At 40.4% G+C, this 19,232-nt stretch overlaps 1 protein-coding gene across 1 annotated transcript in view; it reads left to right on the top strand.

The window, feature by feature from the left end:
• The window catches only part of PLXNA4 (plexin A4), a 715,975-nt gene that overhangs the window by 449,092 nt on the left and 247,651 nt on the right, over nucleotides 1-19,232 (top strand). The window contains exon 6 of the mRNA XM_075857507.1: nucleotides 18,346-18,469. Within this exon, the coding sequence (XP_075713622.1) occupies nucleotides 18,346-18,469 (124 nt within the window). The remainder of the gene's footprint in view (nucleotides 1-18,345; nucleotides 18,470-19,232) is intronic.

Here is a 19,232-nt window from a genome sequence, read left to right as displayed (position 1 = left end):
AAGTTTGTGACTTTGTTGCCATTACTGGCATGTGGGTAAATTGAATTACTATCCAAGTGTGCCAACTATGACCTTGAACGTTTACAAATGGATTTGTCCATTTCCAGCAACGGCTAAAGATATTCAAATTGTTTCACAAACTGCAAATTGTTTTGCCAAAGTAAATCTAATCTTGAGCAAAGGACCTACAGTATTAGCTCATTTCTATTTGGCAACAGTTTCTAGCTGTCGGATACAATCATCTTCTGGGATAAGAATCATCACAGCTCATCGTCGAGTCTGTAGAAGAATTCATAGTGAAGGCTCATTTACTGCTGAGCTGTGAGATTACACTGGCAGTGCCAATGGTTGTTCACTGTTGTTGAGACCATATTGGGACAATTACAGATTATACAATTTGGAGGCATTTGTAGTATAAGCAATTGGATTCATTTGTATACCTGCAGCAAGGTTGCATTGTTTTTCCGAATCTGGTTCACTACTCAAAGGTGGCTTCTGAAAGAATATCGCATCCAGTACATGTGTCGGGCTCAACACATTATCCCATAAAGTTGAAGGTTAATGATATCTGTATCTCAACATTTATGGCGCCATTCTCGTTTTCCCAAGAAGACAGTAAATGTCAAAGTGTTGTTGTAGCTGACTTTAAATGTCAATAATCCTGCAATGCACGTAAGACTCTGTGCTCTGTTTCTCTAGTAATGAAAAAGACACTACATTTGAATTTACCTGGTTTGTGATTTGGGATATAGACACCACTGGAATGTACAGATGTAGTCTTTTCATCTTGACTCTGATAACTTGCTGCAGGGTGATATCACACAACAAAAGCTATTGAGAAGCGATTGAAAAAGTCAATTTAAAGTGCTTGACTCTGTGTAGTTAATGCATTAAAAGTCAAGATAAAGATGACTACATCTGTAACGACAGGTTTTTAGATTAGTAAACATAATGGGGCAGATTTATTAAGACTGGTATTTCATACTCCAGTCTTAGCTGTCTGCTCCGCTGGAGTAAGAAGCAACAGATTTAATAAGAAGCACACAACTCTTAACAAATCTGTTGCATCTTCCTGGTGGCCGTAATTTGACGTAAAGAAAATCGTGGCATGCTCACTTGAATGTCTTATGTACTGAGCTTTTCTCCCCTGGAAGCATTGCTTCTAGGACAGACTAGCATTGTACATACAATAACCGACAGCCTGTACCGCAGCGCACAGAGGCCGTATGACTCCGTATTCGGGAGCCGTATGGCCTCAGTGCACACAACCTTAATGTACAGATACAATAAGGGTATGTGCACACACACTAATTACGTCCGTAATTGACGGACGTATTTCGGCCGCAAGTACCGGACCGACCACAGTGCAGGGAGCCGGGCTCCTAGCATCATAGTTATATACGATGCTTGGAGTCCCTGCCTCTCTGCAGGACAACTGTCCCATACTGTAATCATGTTTTCAGTACGGGACAGTAGTTCCACGGAGAGGCAGGGACTCCTAGCATCGTACATAACTATGATGCTAGGAGCCCGGCTCCCTGCACTGAGTTCGGTCCGGAACTTGCGGCCGAAATACGTCCGTATATTACGGACGTAATTAGTGTGTGTGCACATACCCTAAGGGAGATTTATCAAAACAAGTGACAAGAAGATTTTGAGCAGTTGCCCGTACCAACAAATCGGATTCCAGGTCTTATTTTTCAGAGGTCCTTGGAATTGCTGAAAGCATCAACCTGATTGGTTGCTCCACATTTCCCTCACACTAGTTTTGATAAATCTCAGTATTATTTGAAAAATTATAAAAATAAATTAAATATTCAAATGTGCAAAAACAGTAAAATATGAGAAAAATCCACAGATGAGTTTTATAATTTCTGAAATAAGATGCAAATATATAAAATAATTAAAATTTACCCTGACTGTTCTGAGATTTGCAGTTTAGCCCCAGGTGAACTATTGTCAGACATATTTCTAATGTGCAGTGAAGCGCTGCTTGCCATGGTTAAGATTCTTTAATGGAAAAGACAATTTCTTGAAACACAGAAACCTATCGGATTGCATTCAGAGCCATCATGAGCAGAGCTTTTATATTCACAGCCCCTTGGGCAGTAGTGCTTTGGGTGAAGAAAATCGAACTCCCTTTTTAATAGAACTATTCCACGCTTTCCATGTATGTGTATGTGTTGTGGATGAAGTCTGGGATTTGCATAATTCTGTATGAACATTACAAAATCAGGTTATTCACGCTCCCGTGGCTAATGTTTGACTTTAGCTGAACAATCCTAAATTAGTGGAGGATGTAATGCTTATTATATTTCAAAAACATGAAAAATGGGACATATAATACAGTACTTAACAACGTTATGCACTAGAACCAAACCCCTTTACACCCAAGGCTTGAAATACAGTATAATATTTCTGAAGAATAATTCCATGGATATTATGAGAACATATCACAATGTAAGAAAGTAGGGCACTAACAGAGGTTTCTCAGAGCACCTCATGTGTCTACTGTTTAATGACAAAACATATATCATTGACAACACCCGATATGTGCTGGATTATCAAATATTCTGAATTATTGGACAGTCATGGAGAAGTATAAAAAAAAACTCACTAGGAAGGCCTCATGCACACAGCCGCATTGGTTTTGCAGTCTGCAAAACCATGGGTCCGTTGCGGTACATCGGACCGCAAAAAACCCTTGTTGTGCATCTGTGTATCATCCAGACTCACGGATCCACAAGAATTCACCAGTATTGGTGAATCTACAAACCTGGACCCTAAAATGACTTGACCTGAGTTTCTGCGGTCCTGATTTGCAGCCCCCACACTGATCCGTGTAAATCACGGTCGTGTGCATGGGGCCATAGAAAATAATGGGTCTGCAATTTATCCGCAAAAACGCGGTCGTGTGCATGAGGGTAAAGATTCATTCAGGAAGACAGCCCAAAATAACATTATAACATAAGATATTCTATAATTACTTTACTTTTTCTTTTAATCAGAGGAACTTCCTAATCGATTCTTTCTGCTCAGTTTTCTGTGAAATTCCACTTTTGAATGATCCAGTCAAGGAAAGAAATTTTAATGATTACACTCAGTAGCGCTGCTGTATTGCCCCAAACCCAGTTCAAATAAATGTCTATATATATATATCTATATATCTATATATATCTATATCTATATATATATATATATATATATATATATATATATAGATATATATCTATATCTATATCTATATATATATATATATATATATATATTAGCTGTCAAAAAATGTCCCAAATAATGCGCTGCCATCTCGTAACTGTCCCACAATTAGAAGCTGTAGATATTTGATCCGAAGCTTCTTGCATCATCTTACTTGTAGATGACCTCCTGCTTCAAACAACATGTCAAAAGCTGTAATATTTCATGTTTAGAAAGTGCCCCTGTGTATAAGCTGGCAGAATCTATATAGCTTCTCTGTCACTTCTTATTGGCTATGTGTCATTTTGAAACCAGTGAGAGGTCACGGTATCCTAAAGGTTTATTGCTGTAACAAAAGGACTGTGTGTGCATTGATAAGGATTTTCTACACTGGCCTTATTCTTCTGAGAAGCAGGATATTTTGTTTCAATACCCTCTGTGGTCAGAACGGGCCCTGTGGAGAACAACAGGCTGTAAAAGCTACCGTATATGTCCAACCCCGTTCCAGCACCATTCTCGTTGTCAAATAAAAAGGACCACTACAGAAACCTGACATACCCCGCTATTAGTTAATAGGGTCCGTCAGGATTCTCTGGGATACATTCAGAAACTGATCCATCATAGCTGTTATGGGTCTGTTACAAAGAGGAGCCATGATGTTTTGTTTGAACAGAGCATAACAAGGTAAAAACCTAGTAAAAAAAGCAAGAAGAAAGTGTCATTATGATATATCTCCTGGACAGGGGCGTAACAGGGAAAGACTGGCCCCATAGCAAACCTTTGACTGCCCCCGCAAAACCCACGCCCCCCAATCCCGCCCTCCCGACAATGAACATTTATCAGTTCTGTGTGCAATGTAAAAATACAGCTACACCTATATATGTATATATATATATATATATATATATATATATATATATATATATATATATATATATATATATATATATATATATATATATATAAAAATATATATATATTTTTTTTTATTTATTTTTTATTCATTTATTTTTTTATTTTTAATTTTTTTACTTGGATTTGTACAACCTAACAAGATGGTTCATTCTCAAACATTTGGTTAAGTGGGATATTTTTGACAGGTTTTACTCAAGAACATTGTATGGAGTGCTAGTTTTTACCTTAGATTAGTGGCACATTGTAACATTTGCAGGTGCAGGTTCACCCACGTTCCACTACACAGTAAATGTGAATTTTGCTGAAACTTATTAACTTCAGTCACCATAAAGTCAAGAGTGCGAAATGCTGAGATTTTGGTTCTGATTTTTACAGCTTATACACCACTAAATCTGGTCATTAAACCCGCGAGTGAACGGCAATATCATTTTATAGTAACATAGTATCTTTTTTATTGATTTTTTTAAGGGGGCGGAATGTGAATTTGTTTAGGCAATATTCCTTTTCATTCTTAGTGACACAGCACATAAACTATATATGTCAAAGTATTAAAAATATATATTAAAAATATATATATTTTACTTAAAGTTGAGTTATATCAATATAAGGTACTCCACGTTCCATAAAATCCCAGAACGTCTAAATAAAAAAGTTATTCTGGAAGTAAATTGAAGCCTGCTCCCTAGTTCTGAACCTCTTTTCAACTATACCAGAATCATGTATAAAGCTGAGATAAACTTTAGAGTGCAAAAAGGAAGGATTTGATCCAGCGCTGCAATGGTGTGATTTAAAAAGGAACGTATTCCCAATTTTATTGGTATCAAAAAACTTGTTTAAAAATTTGGTAACAGGCTTGGCGTCAAGGCAGTATTTGGTAGGTGTAATAGGCCTACGCGTTTCGAGCACGGCTGGTGCTCTTAATCATGGCATTCATTCAGGAGTGAATGAATGCCATGATTAAGAGCACCAGCCGTGCTCGAAACGCGTAGGCCTATTACACCTACCAAATACTGCCTTGACGCCAAGCCTGTTACCAAATTTTTAAACAAGTTTTTTGATACCAATAAAATTGGGAATACGTTCCTTTTTAAATCACACCATTGCAGCGCTGGATCAAATCCTTCCTTTTTGTACTATTGCCTACCCTAGACCGTTGCGGAGATCCGTGCGAAGCAGGACTGTCAGGCGGCGAGCTGGTGAGCTGGAGGTTTCCTCCCCCTTGTATCATAAACTTTAGAGCATGTTCTTATGAATTCACTTATCGATTTAAAATACTATGATCCCTGTAAGACACTGGAGACTGGAAGAAGGCAACAATCAAGGCTAAAAGAAGTGATGATTCTTTATTATCAGCCAGCAAAAGGAGCCTCTATGGTGCCAAAACGCGTGGTATCTGATAATACATAATACAGTAAATCTTCTGAAGCGATTTGCGCTTCTCATTCAGTATCTAGTGTCTCAGAACAAGCATTATGGAATTCCCCTGATCATTCCAAGGTAAAGCAGCAGCTGGCTACCATACTTATAAATGGCTTTAAGGTCCCTTTTGGATGAGTGTATATGTAAACGTCTGTAATACGGATCCCTAAACTGAAGTGTTACGGACAATATTGCATCAGTACATTGTTGGTATTTCATCAGTATTGCATCAGTATTACAGATCCATATTACTGAAGGGCTGTCTTCTAGGCAGAAAATTGAATAACAAGACAAAAACCGGATGCAATACAGATGACATTCGAATCACATACGGACCAAATACAGAAGCATCCATATTTGAATCACTCTCCAAAGACTTCAATGGGCGTTTTCCATCCGCAATACAGATAAAAGTAGTGCATGCTGCATTTTTAAAATATGCACGTATTTTAAATGCCCATGTGAAGAGCCTCATTGAATAACATTAACTCCATATTACAGTCCCCAAAAAATGGATGAAATACGGATGCAAAATACGCTGGTCTAAAAGAGACCTCATGTGATGTGAGGGGAATTAGCACAACCATACTAGGTGAGCATAGCTCCCATCATTTTATTTACGCCATCTCTTATATAAAATAAAGCTATGTGGCACCATGTGCATTTTTCTTTGCTACTACCATGAAAAACCCCATTGCAATTGTTAATGACACATTTTTCCCTATTAAAATCAATGGAAAAAAAAGATGATATAAATGCTACAAAAAGTAACATATTGGCCAGCGTAATATTAAGAAAAACATAAACAATGAAACATCTTATTTACCATTGATCTTAATTCTTCATGCCGCCGTAAATTCTTATTGGTTGCACGATGTATAAATGTAAATGCCGATTATAGCGACATTTACAGAAGGTATTGCTGCCTAGCAGACAACTGTTGCAACAGTCTTCACTAGGCAACAGCGGACTGAAAAGGCCATTTATCCCCTTTTATGAGCTTCTCAGTTACAGGAAACAACTGCAAAGTAAGCCCAGATAACATATACTATAGGCTTAGCCTTTAAGTATATAAGGTGAATATGTGACTTGGTATGACTCGGTTACTAGCAGCCTCCTGTTGACATTCTCATGCACTTCGCTGCTAGCAATACACCTTTCTTTGTGGGGCAGAATATGAAAGAAAGGACGTACTAAGCAGAGATCCATGAGATAGCTTTATTCCCAAACTGCAACACTACACTGTACCTATTGAAGGAGCTTTGCTAGGATCTAAGATTTCCCATTCTGTATGACTTCAGGACTGATCTGGAATGAACACATATTGAGTCCTGTCTTAAATGATGTGCCAGTGCCCCCTCCGGTCAGCAAACTAGACGTTCACGCAGAGCCAAAAGTTTCACTTTTCCAGAGCGGGTCTGCAGGCGCCCTTATGATGTGTGACATTTCCGTCTGAAATCAGGAGCCAAGTATTTTTTCTACATAAAGTGCACTTTAGAAAATAAATCCAAACTTAAAATTGTCCCAGATAATTCCCCTAAATATTGAGATAATGACATAAACACTCATTGCAGGCCAATTATTTATTGTCCAATGATGAATGGTAGAACAGGAAACAGAACTATCTGTGTTAATAAGAAATAGGTATGAGCTTTATAATAGTTATGCAGTTACCAAAAAACAAGATATGAAAGTGTTCCCTGTTGACATTTGTATGTGGTGTAAATCAAGGTTATTAAAGTCCGCAGTCTGCAAAAAATGCTTTACATTCCATTTATTTTTATTCACAAAATACACGCTGAAAAGTCCCTTGAAGGGTAACTAAACTTTCAACAAACTCCTTACATGTTACAGTGACATGTCAGAAGTTTTGATCGGTGGGGGTCCGAGAACTGAGACCCCCATAGATCGCTAAAACGAAGCAAGAGAAGCATTCGGGTGGCTGCTAAACTGTTTTGTTTCTGATCTGCTTTTTTCAAAAAGCAGATGTAACGATGTACGGACTCAATAGAAAGTCTATGGGCCCATACACCGTTACATCGGCTTTTCAAAAGAAGCAGATCAGAAACTAAGTGGCACATCGTTCCCCTGAGTGCTCCTGCAGCTTTAGCCATCGGTGGGGTTCTCAGTTCTCGGACCCCCACCGTTTAAAACTTCTGACGTCACTATATGTCAGAAGTTTGTTGAAAGTTTAGTTACCCTTTAAAGACATGTCACATTCTATATGTCACTTTTCCATCATCTCCTAACATTTGTGAATCTGGAGAAGACTGGAGACCTAACTTGTATGATATTAGTTAACCATATGATAAAATATGTATGAAAGAAGTTCCCCAATTAGAATTGAAACCACTTTGTACATGGGAAACCAGTTTTCTTTTTTCCAATGTGCAGCAATTCATAACAATATGTAAGCCTTATATGTATGATCAATAATGGGAGACCTCGGGCTTGTTGTCTGCACTCACTATAGTCAGAATGACCAGAGAGGAAAAGGTCATGTTACTTATGTCATATATTTCCATGTCAAGCTTCAAGGGTTTTATAGAGTTGGAGCCATGAAGTCACATGGAGAAAACTTTTAGGTGGCTAGGGATGTTGAAGTGATTAGAAAAGTCCAGTTTAGATAAATGCAGGGAAGTATGACACATGGAAATACATATTTCATTATATCTTAGGCCACATGCACACGAACGTGCTTTTGCGGCCGCAATTCCCCCGAAAATCCACGGGAGAATTGCGGCCCCATTCATTTCTATGGGCCCATGCACACAATTGTGGTTTCCACGGTCCGTGCATGGCCCAGGAGCCTGGACCGCAGAAAGAACGGACATGCCTTATTACAGCCGTGTTCTGCGGTCCAGGCTCAATGAAAATAATGGCCGCGGCCATGTGCATGGCCCGTGATTTGCGGGCAGCTCGCGGGTGACACGAAAATCACGGCCGTGCACATGGCTTCGGCCGTGTGCATGAGGCCTTATGCTTTTTGTTTTTTTAAAACAATTTTTTTCTCCTTTTTTAAATTCTGGATATATGTGTAGATGATTTTTTAAGTATTTTTTAGATCATTTGGGCACATGGATCACAATGCAATAAAAAAAATCTTGTGAGTAGGTCAGTTGAATAGATGGCACTTTATTTTTCTATATTTCGAATGGAACGCATAGACACTAGTATAATCATGATTAATGAGTGATGCTATACATGAAGGATGCCTAGTTCTCCCTATATAGCCATTGATCCCAGAGTGGCCCTCACCGTAAAAGGGGTCTGGTGATAGGTCATACTGTACCTCTGATAAGTACTGTAGATTTATCGCTACTATTACTAATTCTTAAAATCTGTAGTACTGGCAATACCTTAGACTAGATGATGTGGACGTAGACTTGGGTCAGTGATGCGCATGCACATCAGTAATGCTCTCATGTGGAGACGCAATGACACTGGCTCATAGATTATTGCATTGCGTTCCATAGACCTCTGATCATGTGATATGTTATGCCCAATAAACAGGATAGTTCTAGGCATATGCCAAAGTTTGCAAGCCTGGAACATATGAGTTTTTTTCCAATAGCGTCTGGTCAGACTGGTGAGTGTCAGCTATTATTAATTACACTAATGAATGTTATCTATAACCAATTATGATTATACACTGTTTTAAAGAATATAATGTCTCTTGAGGTTTATAATATATAGGACATATTTGGTTTTTGAATGACCGTCAGCACTATTGCACTTTATTTGCACACATGGTTTTATACATTGTATTTTTTATGTATTCTTTATGTAGTTGATAATGTATTTGTAACATTGAATGACTGAGCTGTGCTCCTTATACTTACTTGAAAATGCCTTCATTGAGAAGGTGAAGTATTGCAGTGGATGTTTGGTGAATAAATTCACTTTCACTTTTTTTATACTCCATGACATAAGGAGTGGTTGCTCCTTTTGAAGCTGTGCACCTGCAGTGTGTTTTTTTTTTTGCTACAGTGCTGCTCCATTTTTTTCTTTTGCTTTCTATTTCATTATGTCAATATAATGTCAGTAATTATAATCACTGAAGAGTCTGACAAGTTGCGGTTTCCAAAATAGCCATGAGGTGGCAGCCTTACACAGAAGTGACAACAGGAAAGGGTGTGAACACTGGAATAGAGAGTAGACACAGGATGCAGTGTAGACTCAAGCTGGTGCGTGGACACAGAAGCAGTAGGACAATAGGTACCAGGAGAACAAGAGGCATGGATACCAGGAGCTGGAATATAGACACAGGAATGGAGTCACAGGACTGGAATGTGGCAGGCAGTAGCGGATTATCATATGGGCGGTTTGGGCAGCCGCCTGGGGCCCAAGGCTCCCAGGGGGCCCATGTCCGCCCGAACTGCACATAATTTAAAAAATCACTTCAGAGTTTCATGCAGCTATGCAGCGTGCTAGCGCCACTAATGGCCACTGCTGATAGGGAGGGAGGGGCGGACTGGGACGGAATAGAGCCGCCGGCGCTGCTGTTGATGGGGAGGAGGGTGAGGGACAGCAATAGCAGGGGCTGGATAGGACTAGCAGACGGGCGTCTGCTAGTCGTGGTAGAACACACCCGTCTTTGACACTGCACGTACCACCAGTGAGGAACAGAAGAGCAGGACGGTGGTCGAGCGATGAGGAAGGTTAGTCTGCTATTCACCTCCTGCCCCAAGCAACAATTGACTGACGGCAGACGCTAAGGGGGAATTAATTATACAGTGGGGGGGTTGAGCATCTAACTCACTGCAGAGGGCTCTATGGGGGGATAATAATTTCCCTCCCATAGACTCTCAGCAGTCAGTTAGATGCTCAACCCCCCCCCCCCTCGCTGTATAATAAATACTGAGGGCTCTATGGGGGCTGAGGGGGATAATTTCCCCCCTTCATAGAGTCCTCTGCATTCACTTAGATGGTTAGACCCCCGCCCATTCAGTATAACCCCCCCCCCCTTCCCCTCAGTAGTTACTAATATATTGCATGGGGAGGTCAGGTTGTCTGACTGACTGCTGGGGGCTCTATAGGGGGGGTCTGAGCAACTAACTGCTGAGGACTCTATGGAAGGGCTATCTCCCCCCCAGAGACATCAGAATCAGACACTCAGACCCCCCTATAGAGCCCCCAGCAGTCAGTCAGACAACTTGACCTCCCCTTGCAATATAATCTCCCCCATACAGTCCTCAGTTTTCTCATGAGATAAATTTATGAAATATCCACAGGATCCACAGAATTTGTCATAAATGGCAGCTAGATGTAGGCCCCACCTCTGGGACCCGCACCTATCTCTAGAACGGGGCCCCCTAATCCTCTTACTACCTGTTTCTTCTCTATCTGCCTCCCAACCCCATCCTCATTACATGGTCGTGAGTTACGAAAACAGCATAGCTTGCTGAGCTACGCTGTTTCCGTAAGTCTCATAGAACTGAATGAAAGTTACGGAAAGTCCATGAAATCAGGAAGTGGCCGGGAGGCAGCGATAGCAGAAAGAGGTAGAACAGGGTCAGAAGTTTTGCTCAGTGGGGGTCCGAGCACTGAGACACCCATGGATCCCTAAAACAAAGTGGCAAAAATGCTCAGGGCACCGCTGTGCCACTTTCTGATCTGCTTTTCTCGGAAAGCCGATCAAGTTGTGTACGGACGTATACCACTCAGAGGAATGCCGATCAGAAATGAAGCGGTGCAGCATTCAATCGTGCGCTTCTGCTACTTCACTTTAGCGATCGGTGGTCTCAGTGCTCGGATCCCCAACCGATTAAAAGTTCCGACATATCAGTTTTTTAAAAGTTTGGTTACACTTTAAAGAGATGTGTTACAATTTTTTTATTATTGTTATTGTGATTATTTTTTTCTTAGTGTATCAGTGTCTGGTGCAACTTTCTAAATACTTTTTATTAAAAATAATGTTTACTTTTTGAGATACAGCTGCTTTATATCCTGAATACAGAGCAGCTATATCTAGTGCTAAAGCCCATATCCGTCAGGTCAGTGGCACTGACGGGTACAGTGTCAGCAGGTTGGGGGGGGTTGGATTGCGTGTGAGGGGGAAGGAGGGGGCCCAAGTTGTGTCAACAGCCCAGGGCCCATGATACACTTAATCCGCCACTGGTCACAGGACTGAAATGTGAAGACAGACCAGTTTTTTTAGCAAATTTTTTGCGCACATTGGCGCATTTTAAACCATGCCTTTTTCCAATAAACAATACTTCTTTACCACTGAGCCACATCCCTTTTCAGAGCACTAAAATGTGTCTAGTGAGGTGCAAACCTTAAAAATTGCACCAAGCTGCGCTAATTTTCACAAAACACTTTCTAGTCTTAGGCCTTGATATACGCTCCGTACGTCGGCCGCATTTCCTAGATCGAACACACTGCAGGGAGCCGGGCTCCTAGCATCATAGTTAGCTATGACGCTAGGTGTCACTGCCTCGCTGCGGGACAACTGTCCTGTACTGTAATCATACGGTCTGACGTACGGACCGTATATCACGGACCGAACACGCTCGTTTGTGAAGCTCCTTAGTCCTAGTAGTACATCTGCCCCAATGACTTGGAAGAAGGCATCTTGAGTACAGAAGAGAAGAGGGCTGGACAAAACCACTATCAGGAATCGCACTTGTAAGGCTGGGACTCCACAGGGTGTTTTGATTGCGGTTTTACCGTGTTCTTACTATAGTTTTGTGTCGATTTTCATGTGCTTCTTAATTACTGGGAAATTGCTGTGCATTTTACCGCAAGTTGAAGCGATTTAGTGATGTGGTTTTTGACCATGCAGTTACTACAGGTGAAGCACATGGAAATTATATACTTCACCTCTAATAACCACACGGGCAACAAAAAGCATCGCAGAACTGCAGCAATTTGCTGTAAAATGCATACGGTTTTTGCTATGCGTTTTTCACAGCAATTAAGAAGTACATGAATATTGTTACAAAACTGCAGCAAACACTCAGTAAGGCCTCATTCACACGACAGGGTCCGAGTGTCGGCCGGGAAAATCGGCCGTTTTTGGCCGATTTTCCTGGCCGGTTTGCATCCGGTTTGCATCCGTTCCGATTCCGTTCCGGGCCGTGTTGCTGTTTTTACCGGCCGATTTGGACCCGATTTGCATCCGTTTTTTTCCCTGACCGTTTTTTAATCGGATGAATTTTTTGCACTTTACTTATTTTTTTATTATTATGGTCTGTCCCTCAAAGGTCAAAAAAGACCTTTTTGGAACTTTATATATTTTTTTTCTTTCTTTTACACCATGTTTTTCCATTGTAACTGGAGCTGCACAGCAGCCCCAGTTACAGGGGAAATCAGCCCTCTCATAGTGACGATTGTCACTAACTGGGCTGTGCTGGGTCTAGTTAGACCCAGCAGCAGTCTGTCAGTAACGGCACCCGGCGATCATGTGACCAGTCACATGATCACCGGGAGGAATAGAGACAGCGCCGCTGCTGCTGTCTCTATTCCTATACACAGCGTTCATTGAGCGCTGTGTAAAAAGACATCGGAGAAGACAGAAGCAGGGAAAGCTGCTTCTATCCTCTCCTCAGGGTCCCCGGCAGTCACTGACAGCCGGAGACCCGACATTCAGCTGCCCGATCGCGCGGGCAGCAAGTTAAAACCCGAGCCATAAAAAGTCTATGGCTCGGGTTTTAAGGACCCTGACCGCTGGCCGTAAAAACACAGCCAGCGGTCGGGAACCGTAACAAGCAGGGGAAGGGAGCAAGCGCAGCGCTCCCTTCCACCTGCTGTACACCCCGGCCCTGCCACACAGTATCTCCAGCGTAGCCATTCGTCCGAATGGCATCAACTCCTCCTCCTCACATGCACTCTGCGCTGTGAGGAGGAGGAGAGAGTGCACGAGCGACGGTAGACCCGGCCATTACTCGGGACACATTCCGGTGATGGCCGTGTATTACCCGGCCCCATAGACTTCTATGGGAGCTGGGCGGCCGGGTACCCGGCCGAAAATAGGGCATGTCCCATTTTTTGACGGCCGGTTTTCCCGGCCCGTCAAAAAATCGGTCGTGTGAATAAACCCATTAGGGGTCTATTATTCCTAATGCAGCCGGGTGCCGGCCGATTTATGAACGGCCGGCACCCGGACGGGAAACCCTGTCGTGTGAATCCCGCCTAAGGCTATGTTCACACGCTTAACCAAAAACATCTGAACTTCTGATTTTCAGAAGTTTTTTAAGCCACTCGCGCTTTTCACGACCGTTTTTGGAGCTGCTTTAAATAGAGTCTATGAAAAACTGCTCCAAAAACGTCACAAGAAGTGACCTGCACTTCCTTTTCGCGGCCGTTTTTTTATGCGGCCGTTTTTCGAAACAGCCGCGTAAAAAAACGGCCCATTGGAAGAGAATGCCGTTTTTCCCATTGAAATCAATGGGCAGATGTTTGGAGGCGTTCTGCTTACGATGTTACGACTGGGGCTAGACAGAGTTTTTTGTAGTTAGCTATAATTCGGTGTCCATAGGAATGTATTAGGCTAGAGTATTAGGGTATGTTCACACGAGGTCATTACGTCCGTATTTGACGGACGTATTTCGGCCGCAAGTACCGGACCGAACACAGTGCAGGGAGCCGGGCTCCTAGCATCATACTTATGTACGACGCTAGGAGTCCCTGCCTCTCCGTGGAACTACTGTCCCGTACTGAAAACATGATTACAGTACGGGACAGTTGTCCGGCAGCGAGGCAGGGACTCCTAGCGTCGTACATAACTATGATGCTAGGAGCCCGGCTCCCTGCACTGTGTTCGGTCCGGTACTTGCGGCCGAAATACGTCCGTCAATTACGGATCGTAATGACCTCGTGTGAACATACCCTTAATCTCGCAACAAAATAATTGCTGTGATACCGCTGTCCATAGGAATCCATTGAGTAGCTTGGAAATTTCTTCAAAATTGCTCCAAACGTGAGATTTTGTAGCGATTTTTTTTTATAATCGTACATGCTGGGATTTCAGAGCTGCATGCTTGACTGGAGAGACTTTGAAGAGATTTTTAAGCTACTCAATGCATTCCTATGGACAGTGATTTAGCACAGTGATTTTTCTGCAGAGAGACAAATACTTTAGCCTAATACATTCCTATGGACAGAGATTTATCACTCACTACAAAACAAAAGTCTATGTCTAGCCCTAGCCTTAAATAGCAAGCCATGATGAGCTCAACAGAAACAGGGAAAGAGTTAACCATTGCTTTGCTGGTGCAAGGTGCAATAGAAGCAGAATGACACAGGAGTCAGAAACAAATGCAGGTCTGAAGAAGCCACCACCATGAAATGACATCTAACAAGGGAAGCAATAATAGTGCAAACAGCAATGTACGTAACAAACGTAGATAGATAGATAGATAGATAGATAGATAGATAGATAGATAGATAGATAGATAGATAGATAGATAGATAGATAGATAGATATGAGATAGATAGATAGATAGATAGATAGATAGATAGATAGATAGATAGATAGATAGATAGATAGATAGATAGATAGATAGATAGATAGATAGATAGATAGATAGATAGATAGATAGATAGACGTCTTGTCAGAACCCTAGACATGCTGTAATTCACATCACAACCACTAGGTGGCTACATATGGAGACATATACCATAAACAAACAACTCCCGACAGAATGTTGTTGTTTTTTAAAGCTGGTCAACTTCCGCCACTCATTTTGGGATACGTCGAGCCAAGAGGAAAGGTAAAAAAAAGGACACATCTGTTGATGGATAAACAGGCAGGTGTATGTATCATGTACAGCATTCTGAAGTCTTTTAACTTATTATAAGATATAATTTAATTATTTTTTAATGATCTCGAGGTTATGTAGTAAAAATATATCTGAGATATAGATGGTCTCACTTTTACATTTTTAGTTAATCATTTTTAGTAATGAAAGTGATTTATAAAGTCTGCTCCTGGTCTGACACTTTTTTGTTTATAAAAATGTCTCACATTTTGTTGATCAAGCGCTAAATTTATAAAGCTCTCCTACGCGCATTTGTAAAATGTAAAAATGTTTTATTGTGTGTCAGAAAAGAAAAAGCTGTCATAAATAATGTCAACACCTATGATCAATATTGTGTAAGAACATTCAGCCTATAAAACTGTCTGATCGTTTTTATAAATAATCCCAAAATTTGTACGATTAATTTGATTTGGACACTGAGATTTGTATAAGGCGTTCTTTACTTTATTTATTTTTTGTTCTTTAACTCTAGATGTAGCTGATATATTACATCCCTGATCTAAGATAACTTTTTATTGTACTGAAGAGTTCCACAGTATGAAGAATTCATCTCAATTTCTTGAAGCAATTTTTAAAATAAATAAATTAAATTAAATAAACATTGCCATTAGCATAGATTAATTGACCAGGGATTCCTAATGAGTTCTACATTTGAGAAGGCATATACCAATAATGCATTCCTCTGACTTTCTGCTAATTAAATCATATCTGATTGGTAGAATTTCAGTGGGTGCCTCTGCTGTGCCAAACTCCCTTCTCTCTTTGAAAGATCTGATGAGAGCGGTTTTGTTTTCACGGCTAATAGCTCCCCTGCTGCCCCATCGGCATCTGCCTCGGTTTGCAAGAGTTTTATACACTTAACCCAGTACAGTGGATGCATTGCCTTTGAGAATTACCATTAGGAATTCTTGAATATTTATAATATACAGCAAAAGATATGTATTTCTAGATCTAGATGTTGGTGGAAAAAAATCACTGAACATAGATTCAGTTACTGCAATTGATGTCATAATATGTAGTATACAAAATAATATCTTTGGATTTTTGTTGTCGCATTACAGCAAATGTGGCTTGTCGACACGCTACAGAAATTTCTGCAGCATTTACACATCAATCCAATGCAGAAAATCTGCACCATTTCATGTGTTTTTTACTGCGAAAATAGTGAATTTTTTTGCTGAATTTTTTGGGTGCGTATTTTTCAAGAGCTGTGTGATGGTGATATTTCCTCTGCCTGTGATGTCTTTTCCATTCCCTGTAAGAAATTCTGCAGTGTTTCCGCAGCAAATTACGCAGTACATAAAAAAAACGCAAGAAATCAGTCCACTTTCCGCAGCAATAATTGACATGCTGTGGAAATAAAATTACGCACCGCACGAGAATTTCTGGACTGAATTTTTCTGCAGCATGTGGATGACATTTGTTAAATCACATTCCAACTCTATTCCGCTACGTATTTTCCTTCCGCAATTCAGGACGGAAAATACGCAGCAATTCCGCTACGTGTGGACAAGCCCTAAGGATTACAGCCACAATTCCCAGCCCTTACGTGTTTCTACTAAATCAAACTTAGATCGTCTTAGCGTTCTATGGAAATCTAAATTTGATTCAGCAGGACAGCGGGAGTTCTGAATATTGCGGCCGTATTATGGATCCATTGTATATACAAGACATAGGTATCTGTATAAAGTTCAATATGATATCACATTTTGAGGATTCCGTTCTTAGACTTGCTCAATCTAATTCAGATGAGGTTAGACACAAAATGTTTTTGATTGGTTGCTATGGTTTAGTGAAGATTATGTAACATATCCATTGTGTTGAGCAGCTCTCATTGCCCATTCTTATGTAAATAATATTAAATAAGAAATTGGTTAGGACAAATCATGTATTTTGTATTATCATTGACATTATATACTAAATAGGGTTTTGCAAGTCATACGATGTTCTAAGCCCTGGTAAGCGTGGCATCTAGGTTGTTGGCATTGTTTTCTAAAGAAGAAATTGCTGGAGAGACTCTTGCTGTGCATTTTATGGCGACTGCCTTTGACATCAATGACATCATGTTCTTAAAGGGTTTTTCTGAGGAGGACGGTAAACAGGGCCACAAACATTGGCAACCGGTTTATAATGCAAGAAGTTAAAAGATATTGTGCTGATCACTTATATTAGAATAAGGCCCATGCACACATGCTGCCCTCCGAATACCTCCAACATACAGCACCTGACAGACAGCCAAACCATGGCACTGAGAATCTTTGCCATGTGTAAGGCTAAGTTCACATCTAGTTTTTACTGTACATCTGACGCGCACATTCTGACATGAAAAATCCAGTGTCAAAACGCGTACCACAGCGTGTACATTGATTTCTATGGTCAGGACGGACGCCTTAATGGTGTCGTTTGTGCATACGTTTTGTGTACTTACGTTCTATCCTATTTTTTTCCATGTCCTGAAAAGCGTAGTCTACTACGCTTTACAGTACTTTTCCAAAACATATACCGCACGTTTTTATTTGTATTAAAGTCAAGATGACGTATGCAATCTTAAACCCTACTTTTGCATACGTAAAACGTATACGTTTTGTCACCATATATGGGAAATCTTGACTTTATGGTTTTATTTAGCTCAAGAACAAAAAACGTATACATTTTTAGAAGTAAGAACAGACACCAACGTATAAAAATGTATACGATGTATTCTGCAAAAAACGTAAGCGTATGTTACAAATGCATACGTTTTTATAACTTTAAAAACATATACGTCGTCCTATACCACAAACGTGCACAAAACGAGATGTGAACTGAGCCTTATAGCACATTTTAATGTAACACCATTTTATTTTTTTGCTGCAATAATACTAATTTTATATTTTTTGACCGAGAGCAAGGGTGGCCATCATGTCCATCTGAAAATTTTGATAAAATATTGGGTCTTGTAGTTCCCCAGATATAGCTTCTACGTTCTTTAGACTGTTGCATGCTGAAGTATCTTCTGCCTGGGGAATTTTAAAAGACTTGATTTAATATTTATTTTTCCTCTCGGTTTCAGCTGTACAAGAAAAGAGAGATGTGAGCGATCTCATGAGGCCAGAAGATTTGCATCAGAGATGAAGCAGTGTGTCAGGCTCACGGTCCACCCAAACAATATATCTGTCTCCCAGTACAATGTCCTGGTAAGGATCTGCTTTCACCATAGAAATTGCATTTGTTTGCCGTGGTCGAACATCAGTCAACATTTTACAACCTAAGGTGTAATATTTGATGTAACATCCCAGGCACCTGCTGAGTTGCCCAGATGCCAGACACGTCTAGCCGACTAGGAACCTCAAGGCACCGGAATATATGTTTGAGCTGATTGCCTCATGTTTTATTTACAGTATGAAACTCGACTAAATACCAGTATACTGAAGTCATCCATATACACGTCTACTCTATATATTGTGTGCCGGTCATATAAAAGTTTATGAACTGGCACCGAGAATAATATAGTATAATGTTTTCCATTTCAAGTATTTTTTGAATTGTAATAAACAAGTTATTCTTCAATTGCAATTTACATAAATTAGTATGTAAGCAATTTTTCAATGCCAATAATTCAATAAGAGTATAGTTCTCAATACTACAATTGAGAACTATCTACTGAACAGCAGATGTCCTATTAGTTGGGGGTTTCAGGTATAATAAGTGCAATTTACACAAAGATTTGCCTAATAGTCAAACAATTGCTTCTGAATTGAATCTATAAGAAGAGAGACCTATCATCCCGTGTGTTAAGGCCACACTCCGCACTAGAAATTTAGACAGGTCTCATGGGCTTTTATGCCATTCACTAGTGATTGTAAGCGGAGAGGGTTCACATTTCGCGTAGCATGTACACCACATCAATTCATTACCATTGGACAAGCTGAACTACTCTTGCATTTAAAACATGGGTCT

Source organism: Rhinoderma darwinii, chromosome 3 (genome assembly GCF_050947455.1).
Source record: "Rhinoderma darwinii isolate aRhiDar2 chromosome 3, aRhiDar2.hap1, whole genome shotgun sequence".
Classification (NCBI taxonomy): domain Eukaryota; kingdom Metazoa; phylum Chordata; class Amphibia; order Anura; family Rhinodermatidae; genus Rhinoderma; species Rhinoderma darwinii.
The sequence above is the reverse complement of the archived record's forward strand: the minus strand, read 5'-3'. Positions and strand labels throughout refer to the sequence as shown.